At 42.0% G+C, this 20,114-nt stretch overlaps 1 protein-coding gene across 2 annotated transcripts in view; it reads left to right on the top strand.

Annotated features, from left to right (window-relative positions):
* Window positions 1-19,799, top strand: part of LOC147441584 (uncharacterized) — a 43,387-nt gene extending 23,588 nt beyond the window's left edge. For both annotated transcript variants that reach the window (XM_086483161.1, XM_086483162.1), the window contains exon 6: window positions 19,321-19,799. In XM_086483161.1, the coding sequence (XP_086339287.1) occupies window positions 19,321-19,695 (375 nt within the window). In that variant the 3' untranslated portion in view covers window positions 19,696-19,799. The remainder of the gene's footprint in view (window positions 1-19,320) is intronic.
* The last annotated feature ends 315 nt before the right edge of the window (window positions 19,800-20,114 follow it).

Genomic DNA, 20,114 nt, shown 5'->3' on the forward strand with positions numbered 1-20,114 from the left:
TCAGAAACAATTTTAGTGGCTAGAAATTGTCGGATACTTAGAACAACTTTTTGAGGTACAAGTGTTGCTACACAACATTAACGGATGGTTGTTTATGCATATAGCAAGGCTATGAGTTAATGAAATGGTTTCATTGTTTGTAACTGGAAGTGACTTATGTTTCACATTCTATTATGGTTCAAACGTTTTAGCAAGGCTTGCAAATGATTGCAGTAGAAAGTATTTAGTTTCTTTTCCGAACTATTTACACTCTTCTTTCATGTGTGCGAGGAGCCTCACATTTGCCATAATTATTGGCAAGTATGATCATGGATATGCAGGTTCAAATCCATTTTTGCTAAATGCATGCACATTAGGTGTTATGGACCCTAGTGTTTAGCAAAGGCTGATTTGGAGTGGTATGCATATTCATCACAGTAGTTTCTTATGAAGCATTTTGCACTCTATGTGCAATATCTCTATGATATTACTATTGAATCTACCAATCACCAATAGAGGTCATGGCTCGGTTTGGGTGCTTGTGGATATTTCGAGTTAACCAAGTTGGTTATTCATCCCTGTTTACTAGTCGTTTGGAAAGACTGTCTATAAACCATGGGGAAACACACCTCAATACTGTAAGTATCCAAAGAGGATAGGTAGATTACAAAGTGTGGTCGTCTGTTAAAGGATATGCAAAGTGTGTATGCTAGCACCAAAAAATCCAATTAGAAAACATTTATTGCTTTAATTGGGAGTTTGCTTACCATAGGTTAAAGCATGTTTGCCACTAGGTTTAGTCTCTTCATATACAAGTCAGGTTCTTAACCTTGAACACTAGTTATGGTGGGGTTGTTTACTAATACAAGAAGATAACAAGTCAATGACTTAAGCTTGGCTGATCAGTTATGTCATCAACTCACTTTCATGGAAAGTGAAAAGAGGTACTCTTTTGGATACATCTTAGTTGTGATAACTCATTTAGCATACTCAAATGAGTTATAAATGGATTCTACACCATGTTGGAATTGAACCGGTAACATAAGACGGTTGCAAATGAACAACAATGTGGAAAATCAAGATGTTACCCTTGGTCGCATTGAACCTCTTAATGAACCATGTTTTGGTCAAGCGAACATCTGCATCCATGAAGGATGCCACTGTGGAAAAAATTAGTGATCACCACTGTTGTTTTTGAGGACAAAAACGCTTCTTCGAGAGGGGAGTAATGTCATGCCAAGGGTAGGATCGAGTAGGGCCAAGGGCTAGGATGGACATGCAGTCAAGGGGGTCCCTATGTTTAACACGCCAAGGGCCTATATAGGGCATGGCTAGGAGGTGATGAGCATGGTCCAGTCCCCAGTCTCTCACAGCTAGGAAGCCAATTGATATAAAACTTTCCATCTCCTGTTACTGTTGTCCCAAAATAAGAGATATTTCTAAGTCCTTTATTGTTCATCTTTTTGGATGTATCTCTTGAGAAAGGATTCAAAGGTCTCTTTCCAATTTTAGAGAGCCAAGGGGACTAGTGGATGATGGAGTTTTGGAAGCACCTAGTTAGCTCTTTCCACTCTAGTGACTTCGTTCCTCTATTGCACTTCCATACCAACGTGCTTGTTGTTCCTCCCAATTTGAGGTTGGACCATCTAGGACCAATTATCTTGTCATGCCTCTTGAGGCCCTTCCATTGGCCACCATGAGAGAATAGTTTTCCTTCCCAATCATTTCCCTTGTCATAAAGGCCATGCTTGGTCTTGCTTCGCGATTTCCGTAAGAAATTTGGCACATTGGGCCTCTGCATGGACAGCATGGCAGATAACCCTTGGTCCTCCTTACTCCACTGGTCTTGCAAATGGAATCCCATCAGAGCTATTGCCAAGGTTCCGCCTCTTTGGTGTTATTTTTTTATAAAAATCTTTTCTCCAATTTCAAGAACTCCTTCCAATTGCACTTGGCTAGCTTGAGAATTGGACTAGTGAATGCTATGTATGGGAGCATAAACGAACTGATTAGTATCACCCTTCTAGGGAAAGGAATCATCCTATACTCCCATCTTTACATCTTCCTCCTTACCTTCTCCAAGACCCATTGAAACCTCTACCCCCTACAGGACATCAAGGTAACCAAAAATCTAATCTTTTGAAACTATCTCCCTGATCCACACCGATAGAAGCGCATTGAAAAAATGATCTCAAGAAAAAAATTATAGATTGAATACGAAAATGATCTCTTTCACACGGGAAATATAGGTTCTATTCTCTATAAACCACCACACCACCCACCCACCCACCATCCCCCCCCCACCCACAATTTTGAGGATTGTATGCATGGCACATATTCTTATTTTTTTTGTGCAACACAAATTTTGTGGTTCGTATTCATGACATATATCCCTAATACATAATAGACATTACTTGATTTAAGTGTAGCATAAAAAGTTTGATTTGTATGTGAGATTGCACAAGAGAGAATCTCTCTTATAAAACATGTTATTACTTTGATGTATCCCACAAAGATTGGCTTATATATGTATATGGTAGATCGAGCCGTACAACCAATACATGCCTTCACCCTTTTATTGAAATCAATTCTCTCTTTCAAGTTTGCGATACTTATATATTTTTATTAAAACAAAGAAGGTTCATTAGAAGACTTTGATGATTGGTATGATTGTGAAATGATAATTTTCAATGAGATATTTATTATTTCATGGAATTGTTCCATGATGTGTGGTGAAGAAAGAAGCTTGATATGCAAACAAGGATAGGGCCAAGAATTTCTCATTTCTTTGGTTTGCATGCAAAGTATACGTTATCTTCATATGAGGTCATCTATGCCTGCATTTGATTGTATTCTGCATTATGCATGGACCAAAAAAGAATCTCATGTCCTATTAAGATTCAATCAGTTTCATTAGTTTCTTGTCACAAAGAATCTCTCAATTTTTTTTGCAAAATCACAAAAGAATTTACATGGGGTGCTATAAGGACTGAATGTTGTATCATGAAATAGGATGATTGCCATTGATAAAAATTTGAAAAGAGGAGACAAAGTGCTTCATTAAATTGCTGGGTTCAAGCCAATACAACAAAGACCCAATGACCCAAAATTTGTGACAAGTTTTGATTAAGGATAATGACTTTGTCCGAGATTTCCGGAGACATTCTAGAAATAGATATTGTTTTGGGTATGAATCTTGTGAATATTAATGAAAGATCACGTGCCAACGAGAGAATGCGCAATACAAAGTGCTTAGAATGTTTTAGAAGCTGAAGCGATGGTGAGCTCTGAGAAATTGTGAGCGATGGTGTAGCTGGCGCAACTGCGTGTGAGAGGTTTTTTGAGAGCGAAGCAAGGGAACCTTTGAGTGCGAGCGGGACACGTTGCGCCAGGTCCGAGGTTAGGGTTATCTCCCTGCTTATGGACTGAGCGCCTGCACCTTGGCACAAGAAGATTTAGAAAATTTCTCATATAGGAAAAGGGAGCCTCCCCTCCTGCCCGCCTGCATACGCTGAGTTCCAACGGCTGCCCCCTTCGTCTGCCGTGGCAGGATAATAATCGCCCTTGTGATTGCCGACATGGCGATTATACTCTTTAATAATCGCATTTTGTGCCTCTAGTTAATAATCGCCTTTAGACAAGTTGGGGAGCTGAGCTTCTGAGAGGGGTTTGTTAGGAGCTTCCTGCGCACTTGCTGGTTGTGGTATCGTCCTCATTGGGGTTTGGAGTCAAGTCTCCCTCTGGCTCCATTGCTCCCCTTGGCCATTGTCAAGCTCGCTCTCTGCTGCACGTGGCCTGTGGCATTTTGTGCGCGCCTTATTTATCACAACACGGTCTCGCCGTGCTTAAGCTTTACGATTATTAGCTCTTTGTTAATAATCGCGATCATTATCCCACGCCTATGCTATTATCTCCCTTGCGCTTTAAAGCTTTGTTGTCCCTAGGGTCTTGAGGTTAACCAAGTCGCGTGGTAATGAAACCCGATATTGTCGAATTTTCAAAGATGTTAGCGGCGGGTAAAATACCCAAAATAGAGTTAGTCATGCCGATGGATAAAGGCGACGGCTCGGTCTTGAGACCGTTGGATGATGCGACAATGTCAAGTCCCAATCCGTCAAAAGCTTCAACCACGAAAGAGGACAAAACTGTCTCAATAGAAAAAGTTCCCTATGAGGAAACAAGAGAGGAAATGGGCTCAGCTCAAGGGTCCAAATTTGAGGTAAAACCCCTCAAAGACGGGGTTTCTCAGGGTCTCATTTGTACGAACGTTAGCAAGGCGTCAAGTGCATCTGCAGCTCGCACGCCAGGCATCTCGTTTGCTAGCATACTCAAGGGGCCTAACTCTAAGGATTATGGAAAAGGCTCATCAGAAGGGTTGTCGAGTGAAGGAGATATCGAAAACTGCAGAATACAAGAGGTAGACTTCAACAAGAGCTCAAGGAAGTAAACAAAATGATTGAGCCCGGCCCTAACAACAACAAAATAACTTGCTCTTAAATAGATTACAACAAAAGCTGGACTTCAGCAAGAGCTCAAGGAAGTCAACAAAATGATTGAATTCGGCCCTAACAACAAAAGAACTTGCTCCCAAATAGATTACAGTGGGCTGGTTGAAGATGGGTTGGCAGATCGGGCCTATTCTGCTTTAAGAAAGTCTTTGCCACAGCAGGTGGAGGTTGTCGAGGCTATTACTGTCGCAATTCCACCAACACCTATAAGAAAATAGTTACACGGGCAAGCTCAACTAACGCTGGTATTTGGGTTCATTGGAAGAATCCCGAACAGGTTTGAGATGATTCAATGGCTTCAGGGCCCTCAAATTCTTGGTCATGGAGGAGCATTTGTAACTACTTTTTACCTAGCTAAAGGATTTTGTTCAGTAGATTCAAAAAGGCCTTCGATGTGGAAAATATCCTCGACAAAGGGCCCCTAGTATTTAATAGGACTACGATCTGTGTCGTGCCTTGGGAGCCAGTGTTCGACTCAAGTGAATCTCTACAAGGCTTTCATCCTGTCTGGGCTGAGTTTGTGGGACTGCCTAGCTGGCTATGGGATAATCTCAAGATGCTCGCTAGTCAACTGGGCGCTCCCTTATTTATACCTAGCAAGAGACGGTTTGGTAGAACCTCAAACATGGTTTGTATAGGCTGGGATGTGTCTAAAACGCCACCTAAGAGCATGGTAATTAATGTCGGAGTTGGGCTTGTTACTATTCTGCTCAACTTTGGAGCATGTTTTGAATGCAACATCTTTGGGCACTTCGCCAAGGATTGCCCCTTGAAGTCTAATGGTACTGCAGCTCCGGCAGCATAGGTCCTCAGTGAAATGGAAACCCAGATGGAAGGACTGGAGAAGCAATGAGGTAGTAACGAAGGGGCAAAAGCAGGGAAGGATAAAGAAGGTATGATGGCTATAAAAATGCAAGAAAAGATTGTGGAGGAATCAAGTCCCCGAATTTCCGAAGGTGCATGCAATAATAATAAGATCATTTCTCCTGCTGATACCCCAAAATTTATGATAGTGACAACGGTGACGGCTGTTCAAGTCCCTTGTCTGAAAAGGACCAAAAGGGTGAAGGCAATGTCAAGAGACTCCAAAGTGCTTCAAGTCGTGAGAACACTTGAGGTGAAAGGTTCTTGTCCGTTCTCTATCCCATCGAAAGGAGGGGGTTCACTGTTCCACTGCACAATCCTTTTGGAGTACTGCAAGAAAAGAAATCCCCTAACTTCAAACCCCAGATTCTCATGAGACCAAGGAGAGGGGGGGCAGGATGATTCGGATGCTGAAAAATTTATTCCTCTTTCCTAATGAACCCCTCATTAATGTTGGAGTCTCTCACTATCCAATCTTGGAACGTAAAGGGGTAGAAAACCTGTAAGAAGAGTACCCTATTCTGGGAGGAAATAAGAAAGTAGAAGGCAGTCAACTGTTGGGCCATCCAGGAACACCACTTAGATGCCCATACCAAGAGAAAGCAGTCACTAGGAAAGAAACTAGTATTCTATGGAGAAGGAAGTAACGGTTTCAGTGGAGTCCTCAGCATTGTGGACAGAGAATTGGAGTCGAAGATGGTTCTAAACCACCCATCCGACAGAATCCTGGGGATTAGAATCAGATGGGAAGGGCATCCCTTAACCATTGTGAATGTATACGGCCCTTGCAATGCAAAGGACAGAGCTAAACTATGGATGCATCTTAGAGATACTCCTATTGAAGGTGAGTGGTTGTTGGTTGGCGACTTCAATATGGTAGAAAAGAACAGGGATAGAACAGGATCCTCCAGTATATTGGCTGGCTTGGAAAGGTCTAAATGGCAAAGTTTGTGCAAAAAATGGGCAATGATCGACTTATGGGAAATCGACCCATGGAACAGCACGCCTTGTTTCACCTACACAAGCCTCCAGTATGCCCGCACTTCCTCCAGGCTGGACAGATGCTATTGCTCACACCAAGATGACTCAATACCGTCATGATAGAGATGAAGGTATTCCCAACAAAAAGCCTTTCGGATCACATACTTGTGCACATATATTTTAAGTAGAATACATGGGAGGAGCAGACCCCAAGAGATGGGAAAAAACTATTAGTAATAGGGCCACACCTATTCAAAGACCCTCTTTTCAGGAATCTAACCAAGAAAGCACTGGGTAAGCTCAAAAAAGATGTCGACCTCAACAAACACAATGCGTGGGACCTCTTTGCTTGGAGCATCCAGAAAGCAATCAAAACCTTGGGCCCCCGAAGCTAGAAAGCTAGGGAGGTGCATTTTCTGCATCTTACAGCGGAGGTACAATTGCTTACCTCCAAAAAATCCAATGGGCTTGCTACTGAGGATGATCACAAACGATGGCTCAAAGTCAAATCTAACCTTGCTAATGAGTAGTTAGAAGATATCAGAAAGGCAAGGATTCTCTCCAGGGAGACTTTCCTTCAACCAGAAGCCTCTAATCAAGCTCAATTTTTTAGGGCTTTAAAAATCAAGAAGAGCCAAGGCCACGTCCGCTCGCTCTGTGATGAGAAAGGGACAATAGTTCATAACCAGGATGAGATGGCTGGTCTAATGCTGAGCTATCTTAGTCAAATAATTGGACGGCCAGAGACCTAGTCCCAAGAAGTGGAAGAAGCCAGAGGGACCTTACTTCAGAGTGTCAAGAAGAAGATTCCGCACTAAGAAGCTCATTTCTTGGAAAGGGCATTTTCCAAAGACAAATGTTCAATAGCATTGGAAGCCCTTGGCAAGGAGAAGTCCCTCGGTTGGAATGGGATGACAGTGGAATTCTATAGAGAATTTTGGGATGATCTCAAGGTTCCAATCACAAGGTTGGCCAATAAAGCCATTGTCGAAGGGTCGTTGGAGATAAGTGTAAAGCAAGGGCTTATCAAACCCATCCCAAAACATCTGTTGTTCTCAATTGAAACATTGGTGCACTATATCGATGATGTCGGTGGCCTACACAATTATTGCTAAAGTTGTAGCCCTCGGACTAGCCCCCTTACTAACCAAGATCATCTCTCCCCATCAACATGGGTTTATCAAAGAAAGGTCCATTTACGATAACATCTTGGCAGCAATGGTGGGCATCGAGTATGCAATTGTCACAAAGCAAGAGTGTGTTCTGCTACAGTTGGACCTGGGTAAGGCTTATGGCAGAATAACATGGACATATATAGAAGCCTTCATGGAAGCTTTGGGCTTTGGGCCTCACCCATGTGGTCTGGTAAGTGTACTGGGAGCTGGAAGCTAGTCAAAGCTCCTATTCAACGATATAATTGTGGGCTCTTTTGAGGTCAAAAGGTCTATCAAGCAAGGATTCCCTCAGGCCCCCATGCTTTTTGCCATAGGATCACATCCTTTAATCACGACGCTCAAAGCTAGTGCGGAACGAGGGGAGTTGCAAGGCGTAGCTTTACAAGAAATAGCCAACTCCTAGCAAAACGTTTTGCAGATGATTCTCTCCTCTTCTTGAAGGCGTGCCCCCAGGTCATCAGGAAAGCTATGGAGATTGTTCAAATATTCTCTGTAGCTTTGGGGTCCAAGTGTAATATAGAGAAGTCAAGGTTGATCTCCCTTTCGGAAAATGACTCATTTGACCCTTCTGACTAGTGGGGGGAGATTGTCACAAAAGGGAATATCTTCAGACATACGGGAGCCCCCTTAGGGGTGGACGTAACTCACAAGCAAAGATTTGAGTGGGTGCTTGAAAAATCAAAACAAAATTGAGTAGGTGGGAGTATGCTCTTCTCCCATTTCCAGGTCAGATAAAGTGATAAATGCCTTTATGATTCCTTATATTTCCTTCACTAGCCCGCTTCTCAAGATGGCTAAGTGTCAGTGGAAAGAGTTCTTAGAACCAGTTAAAAGGTTTTGATGGAAAAACAACACGAAATCCTCCATGCCATGGCAATGGGCCCGTTGGGAATCAGTTGCTTAGCCGGGGAATCAAGGAGGCCTCAGAATTTTGAACCCTATGGCCCATGCAGAAGCTTGTTGCACCAAATTTGTTGTTTCCTTGGCTAAACAGGATCAAGTTTGGGCTATCATGATCAAAGATATGATGAAGCAGCTAAACTTGGCTTGAAAGGTGGAAAGTGGAGAGGGGTGGAGGTTCATGACAAGTTGTTAGCCCCAACGTGGTCTACCCTAAGACTGGGGGCAGTTGATCAGGAGAAATGGTAAGAAAATGCAATAGAGCAGCAGGAGTCTTAAAGTGGGGGGGGGGAAACCAGATACTTCAAGAACTCCATTTTGCATTGATCCCCCTAGCTCTTCTTCTTTGCAAGGGTGGCTTCCTTATCTAGCTGATGTGTTCAGCTTATCTACCGTTTATTACTGTTTGGTCTTAATAGCTTTGTTGGGTCTGGGTGGCTCCCCTGTCAACCTGTGGATGTTGATAGAATCCGTGGTGCCATGGCTCGAGACGAGCATGGCAGCTGATGTAATTTTTTTGGATTTTTTATTTACACACCATTCACTATTGTGAAATTTGCATAAAAATTGTCAAGAAAATCTTGAAGTTTTACCATGTGGACATAGGCATGGCAAAAAGAATTTGGAACTTCTCAAGGTAGACACCTTGTTATCAAAGTAGGAATTAAATAATGATTTTTATTTGTATCCATCTTGGAGTCTATGTTGGTGAGAATTATGATGATCTATTGAAGGATGTGTGCATGAGGATTACGAGCACTCGTTCACTTTTGGCAACCTCTACTTCTAGTTTGGAAAAGCATGCCCTCTATTAAACCATGCAAACTCTATGTAATAAAGTAGTTACTTCTTACCAAAAAGGATTGTACCTTTCCTTGTGAGCTCACATTTTGAGTTTAGCTAATACAACCAATAAATTCACAAGGAAGAAGCTCACTCATACATGGGACTAGATTAGACCCAATGTGTGTATTGTTCTCTTTGCTCTCATCTTTGCATACAATGTTTGTATCATACCACCGAGAAACATATGAAATAACCATTTCAATTGAGAGTGTTGGTGAAATACTTGTGTAAATACCACCCAAGAAAGAAGTGTAATCAATAGAAGCACTTAAGGTGCACAGAAGCAAGTAAGTGTGTGGCGATAAAATTCTTGGGGCGTTTATTAAAAAATATAAAACAGCACGTGTGAATAAAATAAGAGATTTATAATTAGGTATATTCATTAAAAAATATATTTACATAAATGGTTTTTTAATTGAGGAAGTGAAATTTTTAAAGTTGTTAGCATCAAATAAGGATAGTTGATCAAGACATTGTAAAGACCGCATTTCGTACTACATTTGGTCTTTACGAATACATTGTCATGCCTTTTGGCTTGACCAATGCACCAGCCACATTCAACCGCTTGATGGAGAAGCTGTTCAGGCCTCATCGAACCTTCACTGGAGTGTTCTTTGATGATATTATCATCTACTCTAATTCATTGGAGGAACACAAGCAACACCTCCAGGTAATATTTCAAGTTTTAAGAGAGAATAAACTTTATGTTAATCGAAAGAAAAGTGAATTTTTCTTGCAAGAGATTCAGTATTTAGGTCACATTATCTCTCAAGATGGCATCCAAATGGATCCATCCAAGTTAGAGGTAATAAAAGGATGGCCTAAACCAAGGAATCTTCATGAACTAAGAAGCTTCATAGGTATGTGTGCATACTATAGACGCTTCATAGAAAAGTTCTCATAAATTGGGGGACCATTACATGACCTAACAAAGAAAAGTGTTAGGTATACTGGTCTGCTAAGGAGAACAATGCTTTCGAAAAGCTTATCTTTCAACCTGTGCTTACACTACCGGATCTCTCAAAACCATTTGAGGTCCAATGCGATGCTTGTGGTGATTGCCTTGGAGCTGCTTTGCTCCAAGAAGGGCACGCCATAGGCTATGAGAGTCGAAGGCTCGACCCTGTTGAGCAAGCTCTAGGCATATAAAAAAAGGAACTCCTTGCAGTTCTACATGCCTTAGACTCATGGAAGCACTATTTATTGGGGACTCCTTTCATTCTGCGAACGGATCACCAAAGTCTTAAGTACTTCATGACGCAGACCAAGCTCTCCGACAAACAAATGAGGTAGGCAAATTTCCTTTCGCAAATTCATTTTCATATTGCTCACATTGCTGGCAAGCATAATCAAGTAGCTGATGCACTCTCAAGACGTCCGAGAGTGAATGCGGTTTCCATAGCAACTCACAATGATCTATCTTCAATGATAGATGAGTATGCTATTGATCCCGATTTTAGAGATGTGATTTCAGCCCTTGCATTAGGGAAGAAAGAAGAACCATTTACTTTACAAGATGGTTATCTTCCCTATGGCAATAGACTATGCGTTACTAACTCACTACGTGAGAAAGTAATGTATGAATCTCATGCTCCACCTTATGCGGGGCATAGAGGGATTCAGTCTACCTTAAAGGGAATTGAAACATATTTCTATTGGCCTACCATGAAAGTGAACATACAAGAGTATGTTTCCAAATGTGTGGTATGCCAAAAGACAAAATTTGATAGAGGGAAGCAACTTGGATTGCTTCAACCCTTGCCAATCCCTAATTCACCATGGGAGAGCATATCCATGGATTTTATCTTTAGATTGCCTAAGTCTATCCATGGGAATACGGGAATATGGACGATAGTAGACAGGTTTAGTAAACAAGCTCATTTTATACCTGTCAAAAAGACTATCAAAGTCCATCAAATGGCAACCCTCTTTATTTCACAAATTTTCAAGTACCATGGCTTGCCCATGTCCATATTGTCGGATAGAGATCCTAGAATGACCAGTAATTTTTGGAAGGGTCTCTTTGAGAATTTAGGAACAAGGCTAAACTTCTCTTCGGCCTATCATCCACAAACTGATGGCCAAAGTGAAATAGCTAACCTAACCATTCTCGATCTACTAAAAGCCTATGTAACGGAAGTAGATCAAAGATCCCAATGGGAGAAGTACTTACCCTTAGTGGAGTATGCTTACAATAACATTGTACATACTTCCACGGGAAAATCACCTTTCGAGGTAATTGAGGGAAGATAAAAAAGTCCCTTGCTACTTAAGGTACATGGGAAGATCTTTGCTGCAGATGAGTATAGCCGAGACCTACAAGAATCTTTCCAAAAGATTAAGGATGCTATCTCTATCTCACAGCAAAGGCAAAAGGCTGCTGCTGACAAGCACAGAAGAGCCCCAGCCTTTAAAGAAAACGATTGGGTCTTGTTAAAGTTTCCCAAGGCTCGATTAAGGCACACAACGGGCAAGAATCCTACGGGTCACCAAAAGTACTATGCTAAACTAGCAAAAAGGTACTATGGTCCCTTTCAGATTCTTAGGCCAATCAATGAGATGGCCTATCAACTCAAGCTGCCCAATCATTGGCTCATACACAATGCTTTTCATGTGAGCCTATTAAAGCCTTACAAAGGAGAACCACCTCAAGAACCAACTATTGAAGACCCACCGGAGATCGAGGACCAAGAAGAGGTGCTGCAGCCCGAGTCCATTCTCCGACATGAAGGCAAGGTACTAAGAGGCGGTAAGACTATCCGACGATATCTTATTAAGTTTAAGAATTATCCTTTTGAAGATGCTAGATGGATGCAAGGCATACAATTAAAGGATAACCTAAACCTTGTCAATGCTTACAATGCTTCCCAAGAGTAAGCAAATGTACAAAATGTTAAAAATGAACAAAATTTTTGTCTTATAAGACTCTCTTTTTCTTTATTTGTGCACAAAAATGAAGTAGTATGCATGCTTAGATCAAGTTTGCGGAGACGACGTCTCCCAAACACCAAGTAGAGCTTGCAACTCTACTATGGAAGACTGATAGGACTAATGTGCAGACATGCTTGCGGAAGCCTCAGGCTCTCAAGCGCCAAATGGACTAGTCATCCATTGTGGAATGACGTCGTTGGGTAACATAGGGATCCTCTAGCCGCTAAGAAAAGGACTCATGAACATGCTTTATCTTCTCTACACCATAGTCGAGGACGACTATGATTTCAAGAGAGAGGTAATGTCATAATAATCAATATCTAATTCTCCTAAATGATTTTCTCATATTAAACTGATCATTTAATGTGGGGAAGGCCAGGGGAGAAAAAGCTAGAATATTGGTTAAGCTAGCAGACCGGCCATAGTAGGGATCCAAAGGAGGGAAAATAGGGATCCAAAGGGGGGGCCATCTGCAAAAGAGCCATGTGCAACAATGGGCTAAAAAGACCCTAAGGTTCAGCCCACTAAGACTTCCAAAATGCTAAGGTTCCAAAATTCAAAGGTTGTGTCCAAAGGTCAACCCTAGGGAAAATTGGATGCTTTGTGTGCCCTAAAAGTCTTTGCACATCCCTACATGGGAGGGGGCGAGCCCTAAAGGTAGGGGATGAGAGAGAAAGCCACACACACACACACACACAGGCTCCCTTTACACAAAGGGAATGAGGGACACATGTCAGCTCCCTAGGCCAAATGCCCACAAGGTGTGCCCAATTTCTATTGGATGACCCTTGAAATGGACCAATGAGAATTAAGCTAGAGTAAATCTAGTTTAATTAATTTAAAAACATTTAATAAAAGAAACCAATGAGAATTAAGTCTCCTAAAAGACTATTGGGCAGTCTCCCAAGGGGTCCAATGAGCATTCAGGAGCCCCATGGCTTGCCTGATTCCTATTGCCCAGGAGGCAAAGGGGTCCAATGAGAGTTTAGTTTAATTATTTAATTACCTAAAGCTCTCACAAAAGGGGAAAGGGGGACACATGTCAGAAGGCTATCACTTATGCTGCTTAATTGTAATTGGCTTGACTTGGGGAGGGCCAATGAGGCTTCAGGAAGAGCAATTAGCAAGAGGGCTCGCCCAAGAGAGAGAGGGGGCTATCACACACACACTCACACAAGCTCATGTGTGAAGAAAAAGAAGACTATCTCTTCCCAAGCTTTAATGGAGAACTCGTCACCTACTCCAAGCTTGTGAGATAGAAGCCTACATCAACACTCTCTTGGCATGTGGATGCAAATCCAACCAAGAGCCAAGCTTCAATGCATGCTCATCTCCTCTACCAAGCTAATTACTAAGCTAAGTTATGCTACATATGAGTGATTATGTGAGGAGATGTACATCTTTCTCGTAAGATACTCCTTCTTCCTCTCAATCTACTCTCATACCCTGCTAGCTCTCACCATCTTCGAAGGTGTGTGAGGTCTTGGGTCTGAGAATGGGGATAATTCAAGTTGTTTTTGTTAAGTGTTTTGCTTAGTGCATGAAGTTTCCATCTTCATTGCACTAGCTAGTCTTGAAGGAACACAAAGAATTGTATTGTACAATGTCTCTCTTGATGGGAGAAACCATAATACAAAGCCTTTTGGAGGGGGGACCGGCTCCATGAAAATCCGGTCCTCAACTGTTGTCAATAGCTTAATTTCTCTCTCTTTTGAAAGTATTGTCGATGCTATCTAACTAGATGTTATGCTTTTTGTTGCTCTCTCCACCCAAGCACTCTTGTAATTCTCATTAGGAATCTATTCTAATGAAATGCCCACTATGTTCATGCTAATTTCCGCTACACATGAGTTATTAGACCATTAAATGTTACAGTCTTCACCCCTACACTAGACTTTTATGCATGCATACTATTGATATTGAGAGAGAGAGAGAGAGGGGGAGAGAGAGAGAGAGATATTGTATTATCGTCCACGAAGGTCAAATATGACCCATTGGACTGGAAAAAAAAACATTACAACGCGACCTTCTAAGTGAAGGCATTAGATACATATCAGTTAAGGCAGTAGATACATCACGAGGGTGGAAAAAAGAAACAAAACCTAGGTGGGTCCGGGTAAGGGATAGCCCCTTGGAAGTTCAAAACTCTTGGATGATGGCCTTACCTCCGTGATATACTACCCATTTACCTTGTTTTCGTGCTTTGTAGACCTTTTTGAGTTCTTGGTTTTTCATCTTGAGTTGATTCATTGTCAGCTCTTTAACAATCCAAACCTTTATTCCCTTGAGGAGGTGGGATTGGCGCAATAGTCTCACCTGCTCCTCTATTTCCTTGAAAGTGAAAAGGCAATGCTCATGTGGAACTTGCGTATGGGTGTCATTGATCCAAGAAATGGCTTCAGGCTTCATCTGGATTGTTTGAAGAATATTGTTGAGCTTGATAAATACTCTTCCAGTGTATCATTGGTGGTGCACCATGGGGAGGGAAGCCCATCAATCTAGACCTTGAAGGAGTTATCTTCCTAAAGTTTCTATTCTCGAAGCTCTAATGTCACATAGGTCTGCACTTTTTAATGCCTCTAGAGTGATCTTGAGTGACTTTGACTTCAAATTCTTTGACTTTGACTGGAAAGATTGACCATAGAATCAAAGCGTGCCTCAATCTTCCTAAGACATGCTTTGAGGCTGCGATTCTCTTCCATATGTTGATCAACAACTCTTTGAAGCTCTCTGATCCGGTTGCTTTTACTTGGTGTTGCCACAACGGTTACAAAACTTGGTCAACTCCTTGTAGTAATGTTTGGGGTATTCATGATGAGACTTTTGGCTCCAGTGCGACCCTTATGTAAACCAATGCGATCCCAATGTAAACTAGTCCTTAACAGAGCCTTAGCTTGGCGGCTGAGGCTTGTGACCTACTGGAAACCACTGTGACCCCACTGTAAACCAGGGCTTAACAGAGCCTTAGCTTGGCGATTGAGGCTCGTGAGGGAGAGTTGTGATGATCGCCTAGGCTATGAGAGATCCATAAGTTCAAGGCTGCGAGAGGTTCAGGGCCGTGAGTTCAAGGGCTAGGTCGAGGTCTTGCGAGGTTGGACAGTCCAATAAAGGGCTCTGACATCGCCACGAGATTCAGGGGCTTGGCTTGAGAATGAGGCTATGGTAATACGCTTAATGCCTCCCCACAGGGCTACCTCTCGCCCAAGGGGAGAGAGAAATGAATCATAAAGCATGAATTGAGCAGCACAACATTAGACCAAAAGAAACTCTTTTTTGAACATGGGTTCCTACACATCGATGCAAGACCTACTGGCTCTACTTTCATGAACATGGGTTCCTACACATCGATGCAAGACCTACTGGCTCGCCCAAGGGGAGAGAGGAATGAATCATAAAGCATGAATTGAGCAGCACAACATTAGACCAAAAGAAACTCTTTTTTGAACATGGGTTCCTACACATCGATGCAAGACCTACTGGCTCTACTTTCTCTTTCCATTACACAGAATCTCCTCAAGATGCTTCAGCATCTCCAATTAGCATCTCCAATCAACCCACGATTTAAAACCATTGCTAATGGACATGATTTGACCTCAGCACGTAGGAGAACAAAGTCTCAAGCTTAACCACTAGGCTATACACCTGTGCTGCCCTCTGGTTTCCCCTTAAGCATTAAAAAAAAACAATCCTCCCCCCCCCCAAAAACAAAAACTAATTAATTAATAGGTTTGTGAAAACAACGTTTTGGCTCCCTACTTGTTAAACTTAAGGGATCATTAAAACAGAGACACACTTCAAACTATAGATGGACTTGGCATTATAAAAGGATTTTTATCCACTTTTGTACCCAACTTGAGCCATCCAATCTAGTTGGAGCTCTACCAATATAACTTACATCTTTGAATAGTCTACCTTATACTAATCATACAACTGTCCTTGATTGCCAACTAGAGAGCTATTAAACTACAAAATAAAGTCTTCTTAACATAAGAGTAGAATTTACATGAAACAAACAAATGAATATATTTTAGAATGTTTAGTATGCAATGTTAATATCATTTGTTGGAGTAGAGAGATATGTACTAGAGCAGGACATGACTATGAGATTTTGTACTTAATTTTATCTGTATACTTTAAGATTCATACAAATCCAGGAAAAATGTCATGTAAATGAGGTTACAAAAATAGAGATGTCTGTTATTTAACAATTTATCCTTATTTAGATGTGCATCCCACATGAGCCATTTGGTGTCGATGAAATTGTGATGGCAATACTAAATTGTACCTTGTAAACTATACAAGAGTCATATTAGTCAAAAGTATCTCAATTACCATAACAACATTCACGTTACATCTCTATGCAACAAAGTTTTTAGCCTTATTTCACAACTAAGGCCTACACTCCATATATACTCCATAGTGGAGATGTAGTCTTTCTAAAGAGTCTTTGACTCTTACACAATTTGGATTTGAAACTCATACATAGTCCGGGCATTAGTAAGGCCTATAGATTATTTCAAAGGGGCTAAAGATAGTAAACCCTATGTCATTTGAACCTTAGTCGTTTCAAGATGTGGAATCTCTTGATGGGTTCATAGTTATATTACAGCGTATTTTCTGATCCCTGAATCTCATATATCTACCCTTTACAAAATAATATTCTTTCTAGCCCTTAGCACTACATTTTGGAGACTAACATCAATCATTGTAAACTCTCTGAAGATAAGGTTTTCTAGCCCAGTAAGGTCATAAACATGAGCATATTGGAAATCAACAAATTCTAAGCATGGTACATAGATAGGGAAATTAGATCGTGATTTTCCACTCTCAATCCCAATGAATGAAGGGCCAGACAAGGTCACTTTGTCTAAATCTATCGTCTCACATGCGTTTATGAAGTTTTTTGAAAATCCCTTATTTATGAAATTTTCAAGATATATATATAATAAGCCCTTGTCTCTGAAATCTAGTTTTGTAAGAGTAATAACCTTTCATAATTTTGCTATAAGGTTCAAGGGATCATAATACCCTTTTGTTTCTCTCATATGATAGCCACATAATATGTAATTGATCATAATACCCTTATGTTGTTCTCATATGATAGTCTACTCATTGCAACTGCTAGTGGGTCAAAAAACATTAATTTGCTAGATACTGTGAGAGATTCCTCTCACGTTATGTAACAAGTTCATGCTTCCTCTTTGTAGCCGACAGTCCCCACGGACACAGACTCCCCCGCTCGGGCAGGCTCAATCCTCGCTGTCTGCTGCTCCAAGCTGCACCGACCTTGCCCTCTGCTGCCTCTGTGTCCATAGCCTGCCCCTCTACCACCGGAATGTACAACTCCTTGCCCTCTGACACCTCTGTGTCCATAGGTTGCCCCATACCGCTGATAGCTTTGCTCGCCATAGCTGCTCCTACGACAGCTCTGCTCGCCAAGCTGCTCATGCGAAGACAGAGGTCGCGAGCCTGCCAAAGCAGCCAGGGCGAAGGCAGAGCTCTTGTGGCACCTGCCCAGCAATTATTGCGGCCCGTGCACAAGCTTCTGCACATGCGGTGCGAGGAGGAGTAGTCCGCCCATGGCACACAGGTCGTCTGGACTAAGCCAATGCACCGCCGCATGCTCGTTGCACTGTGTGCGACTGAATGCATTTAAAAAAAAAAGTGATGCCATCGCGGACTTTTCTTTGCCACCTGTCCACCGTGTCCTGGTGGCTGACAGATGCGTGCTCTCTCTCTCTCTCTCTCTCTCTCTCTCTCTCTCCACGTGCCGTCTCCCCCAATGCAAGCATCTGGTGTGAGATTCGTATTAAAAAGACATGTATGCAGACCTACCTTGGTCTACATTAATCATACTTAATTAATTAGTGTCGTAGATTCTTTGGGAATTTGGGAATTTGAAAGCAAAACTAGAGGACTGTTGACATCATCTTAACAGCCCGCACAGCTCCTCGCACCATCATCGTTTTGCTAGGGAGATGTCCCCTCATCTCCCTTCCCTTGCCATCACAGTCTATTTACATCATGTCATCCTCTCGTCCTTGCTAGGATCCAGTCTGCCACCCTCACCATGCACAAATCTTCCTCCACTTACGACCCAACTTGAGGAGCATAAGCGCTGAAGTGCGCCGATGCTTGTTTGAAACTTCCAATCCTAAGTAAAAGAAAAAGGTTCCCCGATCCCTGCTCCACATAGCCTCCATCACGGTGCTGTTCGCTTGCATTGCACCGTTGTAACATCCCGCCTGCATCGTAACCAACGTCGCCTTGCCTCCACAGCATCCTTTTGGCCTCACAATCCCAATCCATCCCTTCCCCTTACTATCCCTTGATGCACCCGCTGCTGCTGTAGAAAAATGACAAAGAGACACACATGTGCACACAGGCATTCTATGCCTTCATGACATTTGCAGGTTCTGCACTTGGGCACTCTCACCTCAAATGTACCATTGCAACATGAGCCTACTGAGACAAAGGCACATGGAACATGTTTGCAACTCAGGTCCTCGCCACAGTGCATGTGCTTGCATCCCCTCGCCTCTGTCTTCCTTTTGCTCCACCACGTACCCTCTTCCACTCAATTTTTCTCTAAACTTCAAGACATACTTTGTAAGTGAATGTTTAGAGGAGGGACTCAATACTATGGTGCTACCATCAAGGCTAATAGTGAATTTTTTTTTGGGTTTGGGGGGGGGGGGGGGAGCGGGATATTTTGGCTATGCATGATAAATGGGACAAGGATCAAGCCTTGATGATCTTGTATAAACCATAATGTACGACAACATCCCCCCTCCGAGCGCGCGCGCGAGAGAGAGAGAGAGAGAGAGAGAGAGAGAGAGAGAGAGAGAGTCTCTAATATGTCTTTTTGTGCGTGTGAGATTTAACATTGTTTTGAAAAAACTTAGGCTTAGTGTATACCTTACATACTTTTATGAAAACTTGCCTCTAAGAATTATATTTATATACGTGTACATTAGAATATGTTTACACACCTCTCAATCATCGGATATGGGCAATAGAATTTGGCTATAAAATTTATCAAAAGCATTAGAATTTGGCAATGTTTTTACATTTTGTAGTTTGGTGTAGTTTGGTGAACTAATTAATGTGTATGTTGATGTTTGGGTGGATGCTAGGATATGAATGTCGATGAGGATGTGGAGGTTGTAAGGACACTACCATTATTTGAGGAGGGGAGAGGGGATGTAGATTGCACTCTACGACTATTTGTGCAAAAGCCAGAAGAGCAACTGAACAACAACATGACGCAGGCAAGCGCTTCCATGCAGTGTGGTTTCTCTGCAAGCAAGCAACCTCGACATCATCTTCATCAAGAGGCACCCTCTTACAAGAGTGCGAGTGCAAGCCAATATCAGTACATGAATAGCCCCAACGTCGACCTCTCCCTTGACCTCAACATTTCTATGGCTAGCTCTGATTCCAGCAGGAGCAACATCCTTCAAAGACAAACAAACAAACGCTTGTTTAATGCAGGGCCTTTTCTACAATAATGTTCTGAAGCCCCTCTTATTGTATGATTAATGAGCAAATAATTGCATATATTATGAGTAATTCTTGCAAGTTGGCTATGCCTAAGGTTGTGGTTTTGTGATGACTTACTTCTTGACCAGCTAGTTATCTTATATTTGTAAGTTCATGATTTTCGCATAGTTGCATCAAAAAAAAAAATAGTGATAGCTTGTCCACGTGTGACCACGCTTTGACTAGGTTGGGCTACTTTTAATAATCCCTCGCCATTCTTGGCTAGAATCCCACTTAAATCTTAATTAAAGACCATAATTTACAAAAATTTGGTGTCCTTGTGAGCGCCCTCTTAAGTTTGGATTACCTTCTTGCAGGCAGTCAATCAGTTAGCATTTTATCTTGCTCTTAAAGTAGAGAATCCATCAAAACCCCTCACCATTGATAG

This window comes from Adiantum capillus-veneris, chromosome 15 (assembly GCF_014529385.1).
Source record: "Adiantum capillus-veneris isolate H3 chromosome 15, ASM1452938v2, whole genome shotgun sequence".
In the NCBI taxonomy this organism is placed as follows: domain Eukaryota; kingdom Viridiplantae; phylum Streptophyta; class Polypodiopsida; order Polypodiales; family Pteridaceae; genus Adiantum; species Adiantum capillus-veneris.